Here is a 17,000-nt window from a genome sequence, read left to right as displayed (position 1 = left end):
TTATTGGCATCTTTAGTTCTTGTCAATAATTTCAATTGTCCCCAAGTTCAGATTGCTTGGAGCCGCTGACATGTATGACAAATGAGAGAAAAAGTAGTGCTTATTTTGGTGCTTGTTTTATTGCAGTGTCGCCCATCATCATCAGAGGTTAATACTTTCTATTTATTAGCTGTCTGTAACAAATCAGCTGCTTCACTGGCTTGGCGACCTGGTCAGATAACACGGTTTCTAAGAGGGAAACAGTAGCTGAGCAAGCTTATAAAGTTTCTGCATGACGAACAGCTCATTTCGTTTTAAGGCGAAGCAAAACAAAGACCTCGGAGTAGGTAATAGCAGGCAGCTGAAGGTTACTGAGCACTTCTGTAAGGTTCATCATGTCGAACAAGTAGATTGTACACAGTACTGACAAGCTGAAGAATGAATCCCTTATGAAGGGAGGAAGAGAGAATCTATGACTGCCACTCTACTTCACTTTAGACGCTTCAATGAATTTCAGAAACGAGCTAATGAGAATGATCACATCGGTGCATACTGAATGTGGTGAGTATTAAGTCTAACTTGTTTATTCCCCGTACCATATGTTCTTTTCAAATGTGCTCAGTGCTTGGGATCATTTTTTCAGTCCGACTTTAAAGTTTAAAGAACAGACTTTTCTCAGTTCAACATGAGAGAAGAGGACAGATTTTGTTTAATTTTCACACACGCACCAGGAGGGAGACAGAGCGCCTACAACCATTACCATTCCTTCAAGTGAAGATTTCCATTTGTTTGTTTTTTTTAGCTTCATAACTGAATATACAGATTTGGAAGGTTATGGGAAGAGAAAAATAAAGGAAGCATCTGACCACTTCTGTTTGAGAACATGTCAAAGGCTGGTGAGCATTATTATTTGTGGCTGTTTATTGCTGGGAAAAGGGCAGAACTAATCAGTTCAACATCAGAAGACTGAGGAAACCAGCAAATACTCACATCTGAGAAGTGGAGACCAGAGAGGTTTTGCTAGAGTGCTAGAATTTGACGATAAGTAAGTAAGTAAACACAATCAACTTTCAGCTTTCATAAAATCACGAGTAGTAGCTTCACTGGGCATGCCTTATAAGTACCACACAATGAACATTTGCTATGAAAGAGAGATTGGGTAGGGTTGTCAGGGTGTCTCCTCTTGTTTAGCAAGGACGACTGAATAGCTTAAAAAGCCTTGAGTAATGACCACTGAAGCAGACAAGTCAGCAGAGCCCGAGGAAGAGATACCGGGTAATCTTTTACTTACAGCTGTGGCTCTTAAGCTTTCCTTCTTCTCTCCATGCCCTCTTGACATATTAGCTGTAACTGCAAATGCAAAATTTTTGTGCCTGTTTGCTGTCAAGCTTTCAACCCTCAGCAGCTGCACTGAAGCCAGCTGGTGAGAGAAAATTAGCAAAAACCCACGTACTAAGACTATGTCCCTCCGGGAAACAGAGACGACATGAGGAGGATAGTGAGAACATTACCCCACAGTACAAAAATGAAAAGTATGCAAGGATGGCCACAACCTTACCAAAGACTTGTTTATAGCTGCTCAGTGAAATAACAAAATGGCTTTTCAGTCTGACCGTTGCCACAATCGAGTCTTGGTCCTGTAGTCTTTGAGTTTTAACTCTTCGGTCTCTGTTTTCCACACGCAAAACTGTGCACAGAACAGTCACAACAGTAAAATCACTGACAGTTGAATTAAATCCCATTTATAATCTTGTAACAGTGCAATGTTCTGGTTGTTGACATTCATCAGCAAGCGAAACACTGATGCGGACCAAGCACCCGCACCAAACGCTGCAACACCGCTCCGTGACAGAAGGTGCTTTCCCACTGCACACCACAATTTGCAAAAACTAATTAGGACTGCCTCAAGAAACAAAACAAAAGAGCTCAAGGCATTTACTCAGAAATTTCCGTTATGATGAAGCCTGCAAACTATATGACTGTTATGGCAAAAACCACGACAGTTGCTTTGTTCAATACTGAAATCAGAGGTATTCAACATCATTACACACAGGCTACCTCACATTAATAATCAGCGGAAGGTAAAATTGTAATTCAAATAAAAATTTGATTAATTGCACAGCCATAAATAGGACCAGAAGGATCTGCTGCCAGCATGCAGCGCTGACAGGTAACAGCTGTTTCAACCACGTGTGGGTGTATTTGCTTTAATGTTGAGGCTGATTTAGTATAAAATCCAATATGTTTTGGAGGAAACACTATTGCTCTTGGTCCCACAATACAGTGTTTACAATTTTGAAATATTAAGCTTAGATTAAGATTATATATATTGGTGTCAATATAGAAAAAAGCTATGATGTCACATGAATAATGTCTTTTTTACTGTTTCAATATTTTTATTATGTTTTTTGTTTTCTTGTAAAAAAAAAAAAAAATTAACCACATGTTTTGATTTGTGGGGAGAAAAAAATATTCTGTCAAGCCAAAAGATTTTCACACTTCAATATGAAGCTTTAGCTAAATTTTTTAAAAAAAGATAAAGGTATTTATGAACCTTAGTCCTATATGAATCAAAGGTGTAAACATATGGTATTAAGCACATATGTGTTATCCCCGCCTCAGTCCTGGGGGATTTAACATCGAGGAAATTTGTAAAATGCAGCCCCAGATATGAGATATGTGACCGATTTTCCTTTGATGTATTCAGCAGTGCTGCACTCTTCTCTTTGATTTCAGACATATGGTCATTTTCTCACTTTGGACAGCAACGGTAAAATAAGAATCCAAAAATGAACATCCCTGATACCCCAGTAGCTAGTTATTCTTGCACGTACGCATGCACGGCTCAAAATAGTAAGTAACGAACAAAAGCTGGCTCGCAATTCAGAGTGTGATGACAGTTATGAACAACAGGGAGATGCATCTCCAGGAGGAGACAGTAAGAAGGATGCAAGGTTAACTGACAATTCTTCATGGGTGGCAGCTGCACTGCAGGAGTCTCAGTGGTATACAACTGAGAAAACTGTTATATGAATTCTGCAAACATTAATCTCCTGCTAAAACCAGGCAAAGACCCTGTATATCCCTCAAGCTATCGTCCAATATCCCTTATAAATGTAGACCTTAAAATAATCTGCAAAGCTCTCTCAAAGAGACTGGAGAAAATAACCCCCCTCTTAATTCATCCTGACCAAACTGGTTTCATAAAAGGTAGGCACTCATCAACAAATACACGTAGATTACTTAATTTGATAGACTACTCATACAGTAAAAACCTAGAAACTACAATATTCTCTTTAGACGCAGAAAAAGCATTTGACAGAGTTAACTGGAAATTTCTATTTGCAACTTTACACAAATTTGGTTTTGGATCCTCTTTCATAAACTGGTTAAAAATATTATATAATTCCCCAACAGCTTGTGTTAGAACAAATGACCAGACATCCTCCAGCTTCTGTCTCTTGAGGGGCACCAGGCAGGGATGCCCACTCTCCCCTTCACTATTTGCAATTTTTATTGAACCACTAGCAGCAGCAATTAGACAGAATTCAGTAATTAAGGGCATAAAATGCAAGAACGTGGAACATAAAATCAGCCTTTATGCGGATGATGTGTTACTCTTTCTCCAAAATTCACAAACCAATATCTCTGGGGTGATTGAATTGATAAACTCTTTTGCAAGAATATCAGATTACTCAATTAACTGGTCAAAATCTACAGTCCTACCGATTAATTGCTCCTTCCATAATTCCTCTTCTACACCACTGCAATCGGGAAATATAAAATATTTAGGTATTAATGTTTCTCCCAAGCTTGCAGATCTAACTAAATTAAACCATATCCCACTTTTAAAGAAGGTAGAAGATGATCTGGCTAGATGGAAATGTCTACCCATATCACTCATGGGAAGGGTTGCCGCTATAAAAATGATGGTCTTACCAAAAATAAATTATTTATTCTCAATGATCCCAACTAAACCGCCACAAGATTGGTTCAGATCTCTAGATTCATGTATGTCCAAATTCCTTTGGAAAAATAAACCCCCACGTATAAGCTTAAAAACACTACAAAAGACCAAGGATAAAGGAGGACTAGAACTGCCTAACTTTCAGCACTACTTCTTAGCCAACAGGCTTCAGTTTATCTCAGGATGGCTAAAACACACCCTCTTAGATGAACCTTGGCTAGATGTAGAACAAGCACTCTGCAATAATCTAGAGATCTCAGAACTACCATTTATCAGCTCAAACATCCAACAACATGAATGCTTTAAAAGCATCAACATCAGCTCTTCTCTGACAGCATGGTGGGAGTTTCTAAAATTGACGGCGTCTTCATTAATCCCATGCAAACGTACACCTATCTGGAACAACCCTGACATATTACAAAACAATAATATGATAAACTTTTCAGATTGGAGTGATAAAGGAATCAAATATTTAGAACATATACTAGAAGGAACAGAATTTATTTCATTTGACGGACTAGTTACACAATATGGGATCAACAAGAAAAGATTTTTAGAATATCAACAAATTAAATCCATAGTAAAAAAGAAATTTAAACCGGGTCAAGTTGAACTACAAACACCACCAAGTGTGGTTCAATTTCTTACTCTTAAACCCCCCAAATTACTATCCAAAATATACAGAATGCTTTCTAAAACAGATGAATCAATATCACTTCCTATTGCAAAATGGGAAGCGGATTTATCAGTTAACTTAGACCTAAACTTCTGGTCTCAGATTTGCTTAAAAACCTTTCATCTAATTAGAAATCCCAGTCTTCAATTAATTCAATACAAAATATTACATAGAGTACACTATACAGGTCATCGGATGTTCAAGATGGGCTTTACGTCTACCAACAACTGCTCACACTGCCAAACCAATTCACCGGACAATTATATCCACGCTCTTTGGTTCTGTCCACCAGTTCAGAAGTTTTGGCGCGAGATATGTGAAGACTTATCGAAGTGTCTGAAATGTAACATTCCAACTTCCCCCTTAGTGTGTTTGTTGGGCAGCTTAGATAATGTCACTTCAGAAAAGAATATCGCCCATATGGTTTTCACTGCCCTATGCATAGCCAAGAAAACAGTCCTCATGAACTGGAAAAATAAAAATAATCTTAATTCTAACCAATATAGAAATTATCTATTAGATTACATTAGTCTTGATACAGCCTCTGCCACCACATTAGATCAATTGCTCTGGGCTCCTTTGATCAGCTCCATCACCTAGTGGGGGTGGGGGGTCATAGTTTGGTCCCGCCTTCACTGTTGTGATTGGTGTGGGGGTAGGGACAGGCTTAGGGCGTCGGGGGGTTCCCCGGAGGCATCTTCCTTGGGGGGCTCAACCCGGGGTAGCGGTCATGTCCGGTTAGGGGCTCTGTTGGCTCTCTGGTGACTGTTTCCTCGCGGCTGCGTGCAGCGGGGCTAGGGGAGGGTCTGTGCTGACGGACGTGGGTTACTGACCTGGTAGCCTGGCTGGCCCTGGGTGGGTCCGGGATGGGCGTGAGGTTCTGGGGGCGCTCCGTCTCTGGGCTGGGACCCGGACTGGGCCTCGGGGGCTTGGGTCCTGGTTGGTGTGTTGCCGGGGTTGTGGGCGGGTGGGTGCATGGGGGCCCAGCCCTGGAGCAGGGTGCCGCCGGTGCGTCGAGCCACCTGGGGGGCTCTTCAACTGGTGGGGGAGATTGTCACATCTTGCAGGAGCTTTCCTCTCCTCAGGAGCTCCCTCTGCAGGAGGGGGAGATACAGGAGAGGTGGAGGAAGATCTCAGCCTGGGTGTTTATTGTCTTATGTAGTCTGGAAGATGAGTGGATGGTGGGGTGGGTGCAGTTTTCTCTGTGGTGGGGTTGGGTGGACTGTCCCGGGCTCTGTGGGGCCGGGCGGCGCTGCTGCACTGGGCCCGGTCTGGATGGGCCTGGGCCCCCTTTCCCTGGCGGGTCGCGGAGTATGGGGGTGCCTACTGGGGTCAGCGGGGGAGCTGGCCCCAGGGAGGGGTCACTTGCCCCTCCCTTCCTTCCCTCCCCATCTCCAGCTGCCTCCCTCTTCCCGCTCCACCACAACCACCCACACATGCAGGGCCTTGGAGTAGGGGTATGTCACCAGGGTGCAGAGGAGGCTACCCCCCCCTCTGTCCCCTTCTGGCTGCCTCTGCCTCAATTTTATCCCACAACTTAGACATTCACATTACTCACACTCTCATTACACATACATATAGGATCTTGGGGGTGGGCACGATACACGGAGTCCAAAGTACCATCAGGGTGTACACCCCACCCCTGGCATCGTTGCCCACCTCTCAATTTTAAATACACGTAGACATTGAGGGCTAGCAGGAGGGACTATGTGCTTACCTGCTGCTCTCTGGCAGGTAGCTCCATGCCCTCCTGGGTTTTAAATGCACCTTAGAACACACATGCATCAACACTACAATGAGCGGGTGGAGGGAGGTTTGGAGTCTTCTCTCACCCCCGTTCTCTGCGACCTGCTGGAGCAGGGGGGCTAGGAGGAGGAGTTGGCCGTCCGACTGCGGTCTGGAGTGTGGAGCCTTCCTGCTGCTGCGGAGTCGGGGCGGTCTGCCTCCCCCCACCGCAGGGAAAAGGGAAACACCACCTGGGTCTGAGTGCAGTTCCCCCCTCCAGGGGCGAGGGCACCTAGACCCGGTTTGTAGAGTACGCTTGGGGAGTGTGATCGTGTGTACAACGTCTCTTTATGTCTGTCTCCACGTTGGTTGAGTGTGGAGTAAGTGCATATGAGAGCATGAGGGTGGGAATGGATGTTTGTATCTGTGTGTGCCTGTATGTCTGTGTCTATATGTCAGGTTGGGTGTCAGGCGCCACCTCTCTGGGGACATCTCAGGCCCTCCAAGGTTTGGAGGCCTATCTCCCCCTACCACCACTTCCCCTGCCAGTGGCGGACCCCCTCAGACATCGGTGCGTTGGTGGTTCTTTGTGTCCGGGGATGGGCGTCCAGGTACACACCGGCTCACTCCTTGGCGGCCGCTTATCGGGGCCTGGAGCCTGGGGCTCGCTCGGGCCACTTCGGAGGTGGGGTGCCCCCGGCCTCTCGGCCTGGGGCTCGGTCACTCAGGCGCAGCTGGCTGCCGGCGGAGCTCACGGGCGCGTCACTGCAACTCCCCCTGGCTTCTGCTCCGCGGCTGCTGAGTGAGCCCTCATCTGGGACTCTCCTCAGCTCTTTCCGGGACAGTGGCGCAGCTGCCCCTCTGTTGGTCTTCCTTGGTCTCTTGTGTTCTGGGGGCCTCTGGATGTCTGGAGTTTTGATCTCCTCCACACCTGCTTCACGCCCTGGAGAACGGGGCTGTGGCCCCCCCACACCTTCTAGCAGATTATTACATGAAGGAACCTTTTAAAAAAACAAAAAACAAGCACGTCCATGCTCACAGGTGTACACACGGGTGATCACACCCACAAACTACACCCTTTTTGGCTCCTACCTCAAAGCACACTGTGTTCTGTTGATCTTATGTGCTGCACAATAATGTTTAACATTTAGTATTTACTGTCATATTCCCATATATCATTGTGATGTTGTTTATTCTATTACTCTTGTTCTCTTCTGCTTGCTTTCTTTTTTCTTTCTCAGCAGGTGACCCAGGTGATTGATATATGCATTTTTTTTTTTCTCTGCCCGTTCTGTTGGTTTTTGTCTTTTGCCCTTCTCCCCCGTCCCTCTTCTCAGCTGTTTCTCTTTCCCTCTTTCTTTCTCCCCTTCTTTCCCCCAGTCAAGTCTGTCCCGTATTCAGTAAGTGAAAATAAAATAAACAATAAAAGGTGAATCAAATGGACCATTACGGCAAGGCTGGGATGGTCAGTTTGGTAAAGTAAATCCGTTGGGCATCTTTCTTTGCCTTTAGACAACAATTCTGAGGGCAAAAGAGCCAAACGGGACAGGCAAAAAAGAAAAAAAAAAAAAAAAGAAAACTGTTACCTCTGTTAACAGGTACTGAGATTTTAAGACTTTTTTAACAAGAAAGGCGGTCCATGGTCTGAGTTTGGATGTGTGAAAACGCCACTTTGAGATAGAGTGGGGAGGATGAGGGTGGAAAATTAATTTGAGGCATCTATCGAGACACAAGTGCAACACTAAAACGAATGCAGTTTTCAGGACATATGGATGTAAATGTGTCATTTGGTCTGAAATGATAAAATGAAAATGTTTGGAAGGAGGACTTGGATTTACGAGTGAACACAGAAGTAGGAATGAAAAGAAAATAAACCATAATAAATAATCATGACATGCTTTGCAGATATTTGTGTTATTTGGTAGCTTCAAAATGTCTCCGGTACTTTAGTGTGTCATCTGTGGTGAGTGCAGCCAGCGAAGGCTGGTGCTGATTGGACCCCCTCTGGGTCTTGGTGTGCAATGGCTAGTGAAATGTTTGCAACACATACTGTCCTGAATTTGCTGATTGAACCTCTTACTCAGTCTCACCGTGGAGAAGGGGATCAAAGGTTTCAAAGGGCTAGAATTCGCAGTAGGAGAGGTATTTTGCAGAGACCTGTGGTGCCGTCATCAGATCGAGCAAAGAAAAAATAGCACAAGTTGTGGCAGACGCATGTGCATGTTTCTCGGCATTAGAAAATGCACATGAGGTAGATTGCATCAGTAAGATAAGTGTCACAATAAGACATTTTGTGATTTGGGAACACCTAAACAAGTGAATGCAACAATGAGCGTTGACTGTCTACATGTAATTTTCTCCAATTTCTTCTCAGAGCTTTAGGAAGAAGGAAAATGAGTTTCATATTAATTCTCCTCTGAGTGGGGACATGACAGCTCACAGACAAGAAGATGCAAAACAGCCATTATAGCCATTTGAACTGTCATTAAACTTCAGCGAGTCATTTGGTCATGCTGTGCAGTGAGTAAGCTTTTGACAAATAAGGCAGGATTTCTTTTACACATTCCTCGTCACACAACCAGTCCACCATAGGCTCTTAAACAATTTTTAATAGGGAACATCTACAAAAAAAACTGTGCTAATACCAGTTTCACAATTACTAACAATGCCTGTCTATATTTATCCACCACCTTATATTAGTGTCATGTTTGCCTCCAGAAGGCGAGGTACAGAATTAGCTGTGATTTAAAATAAAGAGACAAGCTGTATCCCCCAACATGCAACACTACATCAGCTTCACTCTCTCCACTGTCAGTCTGAACCAGATACACAGAGCAGCACTGATATGTCTCAGACTTTATTAATCCTGATAAGAGAATCAATAGAGCTCTATTGTAGAAACAGCTGCCCTGATTTTGATTTGTGTTGACTAGGATGGTACATTATGTGCTAACAGGATGTCGCCTATGTGAGAATGAACACACACTCACTGGGAGGAGGTGAATTTACAAGAACAATATGAGCGATTCACTGAATAATTAAAGTTGTGCTCTGGGTGAACAGAGAAAGCATACAGGTCACACATTTTTTATTTATCTTCCAAAACTAATACTTCAGCACTAGTGCCACTCTTCAGTACTGCTTTGGACTGCTTGTTTTGCCTGAGGCTTGATAGAGAGCACATCATATAGTCGTTAGAAAGCACACCGTATCTAACAACTGTGGCCCAACGGTGGTGATTTTCATTTCATGTAAACCAGAGGAACGAATAAATGCGCTGCAAGAAAAAAAACATGAACAGAGGAAAGTTTAAAAATGCATAAATGCTCTTAAGTCACTCTGCGCAGACATTAATATTTATACAAGCCAGATGAAATGGAAAAGAATTTATAGCTACTTACCTGAACTGCCCCGCTAAGCCTCTTAAACTTCTAATTTTTGCAAAAGAATCGCAACATTTTTACTTTACACTTGCTCAGCTTCTCATTTGAAAGCACCACAGAAAACCTACACGGTTTCAAGCAAGATGTGGCATTTATATCTTGTACTGTTCAACAACTGGGAGTACAAACCGCAAGGGATTCTCCTTAAAATATCCTGGGTCATTCATTTCTAATATGCAGGCTTGTATAGAAGCATGAAATACCTGGCTCTTGGATATATGCTGGGCAAATGGCTGCTGCTAGGCATGTGGTCAAAGTGATTGGCTTAAAACACATCTTGTTTGGCTTCAGTTTGCAAATTGCTGCGCTGCATTTTCACAGTTCTTTTTTTTTTTTTTGCATTGTTTTAATTAACACCTGCTCATGGGATGTTAGGGCCTACTTCTATTCTTAGTCTGACCTATTTTGTGGTTTAAAATTTGTATTTTTTTTCCTGAATGCAAATGAGGGCTGCTAATGTGACCTAGGAGGATGAGAATAATCACCTACATTGTCTCTGGTGTCACATCACTTTGCTGTGAAAACACGCAGAATCCTGCAGTTAAGCTATCAGTTGTGAAGAGTTTTGTAATGGCCTCCCTGCTGTGTCGAACCGCAATCTATTAAGATAAGATAACCTTTATTAGTCCCACACGTGGGAAATTTGTTAAATATTCTGCTTTGGCTTCTTTAATAGTCTGACTTAAAACAATGCATTTATTGTTGCATGTTTGACATCCTAAAAAACTGAAAGTCTATTTCCTGATTTGACAGGAAGAAGAAAAAAAGATTTGTTTACATAGCTAAGATAATCCAAGCATTTCAAAGCGTATTAGCTGCACATATCACATGTCAGATCTGTGTTAAAAATATAACAATCCATGTAATTACAAATGTTGGTGACAGTGAAAGAATAAAACCTGTAATCTCTGCTGTCACAAGAACCAATCCCTGTAATTAACTTACTCATCAACTTTTTCGCGCAAGGGCGAAAAATCTGTCACCTCCTCTATCTAATTTCTGAACTGCACATATGTTTGAGACAAACATTCAAACAATATTTTATTTACTGTTTGATTGCTGTATTCATTCACTCCTGGGTGATGCAGGAAACTGCAGCTGTACAGTTCTTTGTACTTCTCCTATTATCTAACGGGAAACTCTTCACACAGTTCAGTCAGTATATTACAGCCTCAATATCTAAACCTGAGCCTGATAAAAATGTAATATTGACTCACCAGGGTGCTATCTAAACCTTCACTGGACAAGGTGTCTCAATGCTTTTCGGTATGCTTTTCACACTGGTGGATCAAACCAACAGGCGTGTTCAGCTAAGATAAGATAAGATAGAACTTTATTAATCCCTCGGGTGGGTTCCTCTGGGAAATTCGACTTCCAAAAAGCACAGCAACGACCGAAGTTACAGTTACAGAATTGTTATATATATATATATATATATATATATATATATATATATACATACACACACACACACACACACACACACACACACACACACACACACACACACACACATATATAAATACAGAGACAAATATAAATAAAATAAAATATACAAAGGGGATAAATAGAATAAATAGGAATAAAAAATAAAAATACAAGTGAATTGCACATTTCAAGTATTGAGTCTATTGCACTGTTGACTATTTACAAAAAGTATTGCACAAGGTATTGTACAGTGAGGTGAAGAGGCACTACAGCTTAGTTGTTCCCCCCTCCTTTGTCCTCCTGTTTCCCCTCCCTCTCCCCTCCAGAGAGGAGTTAAACAGTCTGATGGCGTGTGGGACAAAGGAGTTTTTAAGTCTGTTAGTTCTTGTCTTGGGGAGAAGCAACCTGTCACTGAACAGACTCTTCTGATTGTTTATGGCCGTGTGCAGAGGATGCCCAGCATTGTTCATAATGTCCATCAGTTTCTTTAATGCTAATACTAAGCAGCAGCAGAGCAAAGTTGAATCAAAGGTGATCAGACAGCAGTTGATTGTGGGTGTGTATCAGAGGTTTGGTGGGTAATGACACTACACCTGAGTCTATTACAGAGATAACAGTAGTGTTAAATGAAAAGTCCAGATATGGACACTCTGGACACTCACACTTGGTGCAGGTCGGTTATTTTGTGAAATGAATGGTGCTGTTTTCTCGGCAACAAGTTCATCAGCCTTATGACTAACACAGGAGTTACATAAGGTGACAGTGCTGGGTGGCGGAGTTGTGATATGCTGTTCTCAGCTCTTAGCTAAACTGTTGGCTGACACAGATTAGTTTGGAAACTGCTCAGCCTGTCAAGCCAGCAGATTAAAACCATCCTCTTAGCGTATTGTTGAAATCAGAAGCAAAATGAAAAGTATTATTCTGAAATCCCACACCCACCCTCCCCCCAAAGAAATTGACCAGATAAGTCATTTCCGCAAGCTCTTATGAACTAGAGTTGCATTTTGGAGATAAGTAGCCTACAGGAGCTGAGTGATCCAGGGTGACACGCAGGTAGGGACGGGGGTGGGCGCCTAAAAATTGTATCATGATATTTCAAAGACATCTGCAAGAATTATATTTCTGATGATGTAGAGAAATAATCCTCAACAATGTTTTATCTGAGATTGCAGCTTGCCTGCAGCACTGTTTATTTGTGCAAACAAAATAATGGACATTTTCTGTCCTTCATTTCCAATGAGCTGCTGTCATCGATGACAGACGATCTCATTCAAAGTGTGCTTCTACTGAAACAAGGTGCCCCCAGCAGCAGAAATATCACAGTGCAATAGTAGTGGCACAGCATTATATTCAGTGATGCAGCATAAGACAAATGTAAGTGTAAAAGGAGCCTGGTTAGTGGTTTCAGTGGAAATTTTGGTGGTTTGCATTTGGATTGTGGGGACACACAGTTATTTGATACTTTTAAGCAATTATTAAAGTAACTTGTATCTAATCAGCAACCAGCACAATAAAACTGAAGCTGAAAACATTTTCTACCTGGGATGTTGTTACTTAGGTCAAACAATTTGCTTAATGTCCTGTTTTTCCACCATTTCAATTGACATCATATTATTACATATACTTGCCCAAAAAATATGAAGCAGCACTGGTAATTTCTACCATTTGTGCTTCCTGTCATAGGGAGTGAGGCCCGCGAGTGCTACAATGATGCTCAGTTATACCATTTTTGGGCCTCCTTGCATTTCATGGTGTGTTTTCACATCAAGTGATGAAAAATACTTTGCTAAGTATTTTGTTGGAAGATGTTCAAATATCTCCCTTTTTACTAAATGTCTGGGTGTGTCTTGTTGTTTTGCGCAATAAGGAATTTGCACAATAACCATTGCTATAGCAGTGATATCACAATATGACACTTTTTACACATAAAAGTTTTGTATATTATGCTGTTTTATATTGTATGATGCAGCCCAAGTGGAAGGCGTCCATAGAGTCCATTGTTTGGTCACACCAGACAAATCTCAAACCCCAGTCTAACTGTTAGAAGTCGAGCATGTGAATACTGAACACCTGTTTAAGATAAGGAGATTTTTAAAGAAAGCAGGCTAGTATTAAGGTCCAATGTTTAGTAGACCCATCCATCCACCGCAACCTCCTCCCAATGGAGGCTTTCATTGTTTCATATCCTCTCTTATTTTGGACACTAGACGGTGCTGCTATGATAACAGTTATACAATAGTTCTAATGGGCAGTCAGTCTCAATTTTACAGCAGATCACCTTGCTCGCTCTCTCGCACACACACTCTCTCTGCTGATACTGGAACACCAGTGCAATGCCAAATTGTCCAGCTGTCTATTGGAACAAACAAAATTCCCCCTCCAGTAAAATCAAACCAAGAGATGCCCTCACATACATGTAAGTAGCTTACAGAAGCAGAGATTTGAGCGATCTTAGGTGTATTTGCCCTTTAAGTGAAAAGCACACACGCACATTCTTAAGCAGCTGTTCCTGTAACAGGAGGTTTAATAATGATCACTGATTCGCTGTCTATGCCGCTTTACTTGTGAACACAGGGGGGGTACTAATAATAAGCCTGTGGAAAAATTATCTAATTAGGGTAGAAATGAAAATTCATAAGACGGTGGGCTAAATGAGAGATCATTAAGCTGCTGGATTTGTTTGTTATTGCTTATATTAACGGGCGGTTGTTTGCAGCACAAATCATTTTTTTCATGAAGTCTTGCTGTAATTAACGCACTTGCTAATGTTGCGCTCTTTTGCTTTGCGCTATTTCTTTTTCCACAACTGTCTAAATAATTTTCCACAAAATGCTCCACAGTTTCCCACACGTTAAGGAACTTTTTTCCACGATGGAAAGACTTACTCGTTGTGTTGTACTTCACCCCATTAATGTACTCAGGGCAAGGTCTTTCTACAATCCTGCCAGTGCTGCTCCGTGGCCAGCAGGTTCCAATCTCATCGGTTGTGGCATTGCAATATAAACCTTTTAGGGGGGAAACATAATAAATGAAAATAAAATAAAAGATAAAGGTCGACGCTTAGCTTTCTATTTTTAAGATGTAACAGCAAAACATCTCAATACTGAGGAAGGAGAATGAAGCAATTCCGCCTTACCATCAGTGCTCAGCAATGACAATGAAGCATTTGCCAAAAAAGTGTCCTGGAAAGCCTCTATTAAACTACAATTTAGGTCCCCGAGCTCTCCAAATATGATCTCATAAACAGTAGCATCCATAGTGCGAGCCGCCACTTTTGGTCTGAATAATGTGCAAGTCCGAGAGGAGATAGGCACACTGCCGTGCCCAGCCGTGTTCGTGGGCATGTGAATCGGTGCAACCGTAATGACAAGTAGAGAGCCCGGCGCGCCTTCTGGAGAGCGCGCGCCTGGCCAATCAGAGCCGCGGATCCGCTCATCCCTCCACGTGAAAGACAGCCGTCACACCGCACTGACCGGATCATGAGCCTTGTTACTCTGACATTTCACACCTGCTACCCACCTGTCGTGTTTATTTATGAGGAAAAAGTCGCTGCGTTTGAAATGCAAAGTAGCGTGTGTGGGAGAGATTTAGAATGAAATGTACAGCCAGGTTACCTGTTGTTGCGAGTGAAACTTGAATGGAAGGGAAAGAAACAGAACAGAACAGAAAGCAGCAAGAAGAATACTGGGTTCAGTTATTGGTTTTATATTTGTATCATAGAGCCCTTTTTTCTGTATGCAAATAGTAAACGGACGTTTTCAGGGCAGGAAGCTGAAAAGCTGATTGTATGTCGTACAATAATTAGACTCGGTGATGACGTCGGCTCCTTTGGCTTTTGTTTCTAAATAGCACTAAGGACACAACTCTGTCGGTACTCTTTAAGATGATGCAGAGCTTAATCTGGAATGTTTGGACATAACCAAGTTTAACTTTTGCTTTGGATTGCTGTTATCATTTCCTGTTTTACTTTGAAATCTGTAATTCTTATGTGTTTTTGCTTTACTTTTTCCATTATTGTCTTCACCTTGTAATATAAAGCACCTTGAGGAGAAGCTGTGATTTGGCACTATATAAATACAACTAACTGAAGATTGAATTCAACTGAATTAAGTTGAACTGATTTGTTTTCTGTCACTTTTGCACACCATCCTTAACCTATTATGTAATGGAGTCACTATAAGGCAGTATACTTAAACCTGACTCTCCAACTAGATGCTTGTACTCCTTATACTCAAGCCTTCTAGTAATTTCTTGGTTCTCTCTGGGGTTTTGTTTTTTTTTTTTTTTGGCTTTATCTGCATGCAAAAGGACATACAAGCTCCCTGACCTATATGCTTCAGCCAGAACCCCTTCAAGTTTGTTTTCATTGTTGTGTCCACAGATTTTCAGAATACATGCCCTTTCTGCTTTCCCCTTGTCTCTTCTGGTTATCTTGTGTTTGACCCTTGCTGTGATCATTAATCTTTGGATTTTTGGACTTTTTCTTGCCCCTGGTGTCCTGGATTTGGGTTGTCTCCTCCTGTAAATCGTTACGAGGTTACCCGAGGACTGTGAAAGAACCAAATGTGCTTCTAGTAGCAGAAAAGCTGTATCTCTGGCATTAAAGTCTGACACTTGGAAGCCAACCACCCACCTCAGCAGAGGGTTTTTCTGAACGTATCTTGTCAGCTCCAAATGTGCACCTGATACATTTTTCCCATTCACAAAAACCGGAAGCATTTAAACAAATGCCATGGTGCAGTAGAGGGTAGTCTCTTTGAAGACTGAGGAAAGTACAAACTAAATAAAAAATACTACTGTGTACCTTCAGAGTGTGTACACTCACAACTGTTTATTTTTCATGAAACCGAGCCCGATTTTGCACTTTTGTACATTGAGTAGTTTTTCTGTAAAAAGGTGAAAATAATTATGACCACAATGGCACTGATCATGCAGACCAACACTCCCTGCCAGGTTTACAGTTTTGAGTACCCTTTGAGTGAAAGTACAGTTCATTCCACAAATGAGTGACTCAAAATACTGAATGCTTCTTATTAAAGATGTGGTCTGTTTTGCTTTAAACAGTCATTTTTTATTTATTGTTATTTTTTTCGACAATTTTGATGTTTTAATTACTGCAACGTAAAAGTGAGATTCACGCAGCTCTATTCCCAATAATTTCTGCTAACTATGGGGCAAAACAAAACAAAATAAACTGTATCAATAATAAAATCTCAAGGCTTACATTATTTGATTAAATCTTCCAGTTTCTCATAAATTCTGGAGCTGCAAATATAGCACGACGAAAAATTCAAATGTTTTGTCTCAAACTTCGATTCAAATTAATGAAAAGTGTCTAGACTGCAAATGTGACTCATAACAGAGTTTAATATCTTGGCTGTTTACTGTTAAATGTGAGACGTGACCTTTTCACCAGCGAGAGGCTTTCTGTCTAAGCTCCCTCTTAGCTTCCACATGCAGAACTCCATGTCACTTTACGCTCCAGTCATGCAGTCATAGATCGGATTGTTGGGTTGACCTGGCCATGTGATGAACACTGTTGTAATTACCCAGCTATAAATAGTGCACCAAAAAGTTAATTAATTCTCCCACAGCATCCACTCTGTGTTATACTGCTTCCAGGTATGGGAAGGCAAAAAAGCACTTTAGGTTGAAGAAAAGAAAACATCTTTCATTGTTTGATTCTCGGGATATCTGAGATTATTAGCTTTGTGAATAGCTTTAGAACAAATTTCTTCCATTTGTCACCTGGAGAACAAAATGCTTCCAATCATTAACATAA

General features: G+C 41.8%; 1 protein-coding gene across 2 annotated transcripts in view; it reads right to left on the bottom strand.

The window, feature by feature from the left end:
- Window positions 1–14,614, bottom strand: part of LOC309694116 (corticotropin-releasing factor receptor 2) — a 47,477-nt gene extending 32,863 nt beyond the window's left edge. Inside the window, exons 1-2 of one of the 2 annotated variants that reach the window (XM_082513895.1) lie at window positions 14,355–14,614; window positions 14,104–14,223 (exon numbers count right to left, since the gene is read on the bottom strand). In XM_082513895.1, the coding sequence (XP_082370021.1) occupies window positions 14,104–14,223; window positions 14,355–14,562 (328 nt within the window). In that variant the 5' untranslated portion in view covers window positions 14,563–14,614. Of the gene's footprint in view, window positions 1–11,007; window positions 11,068–14,103; window positions 14,224–14,354 lie in introns of those variants that run through there. The other variant, XM_082513896.1, reaches the window with a different exon arrangement.
- Between the last annotated feature and the right edge of the window lie 2,386 nt (window positions 14,615–17,000).

The sequence above is a fragment of the Aulonocara stuartgranti genome (genome assembly GCF_965226115.1).
Source record: "Aulonocara stuartgranti genome assembly, chromosome: 18".
NCBI lineage: Eukaryota > Metazoa > Chordata > Actinopteri > Cichliformes > Cichlidae > Aulonocara > Aulonocara stuartgranti.
Note: the sequence above shows the minus strand (reverse complement) of the source record. Positions and strands in the feature narration are given on the sequence as shown.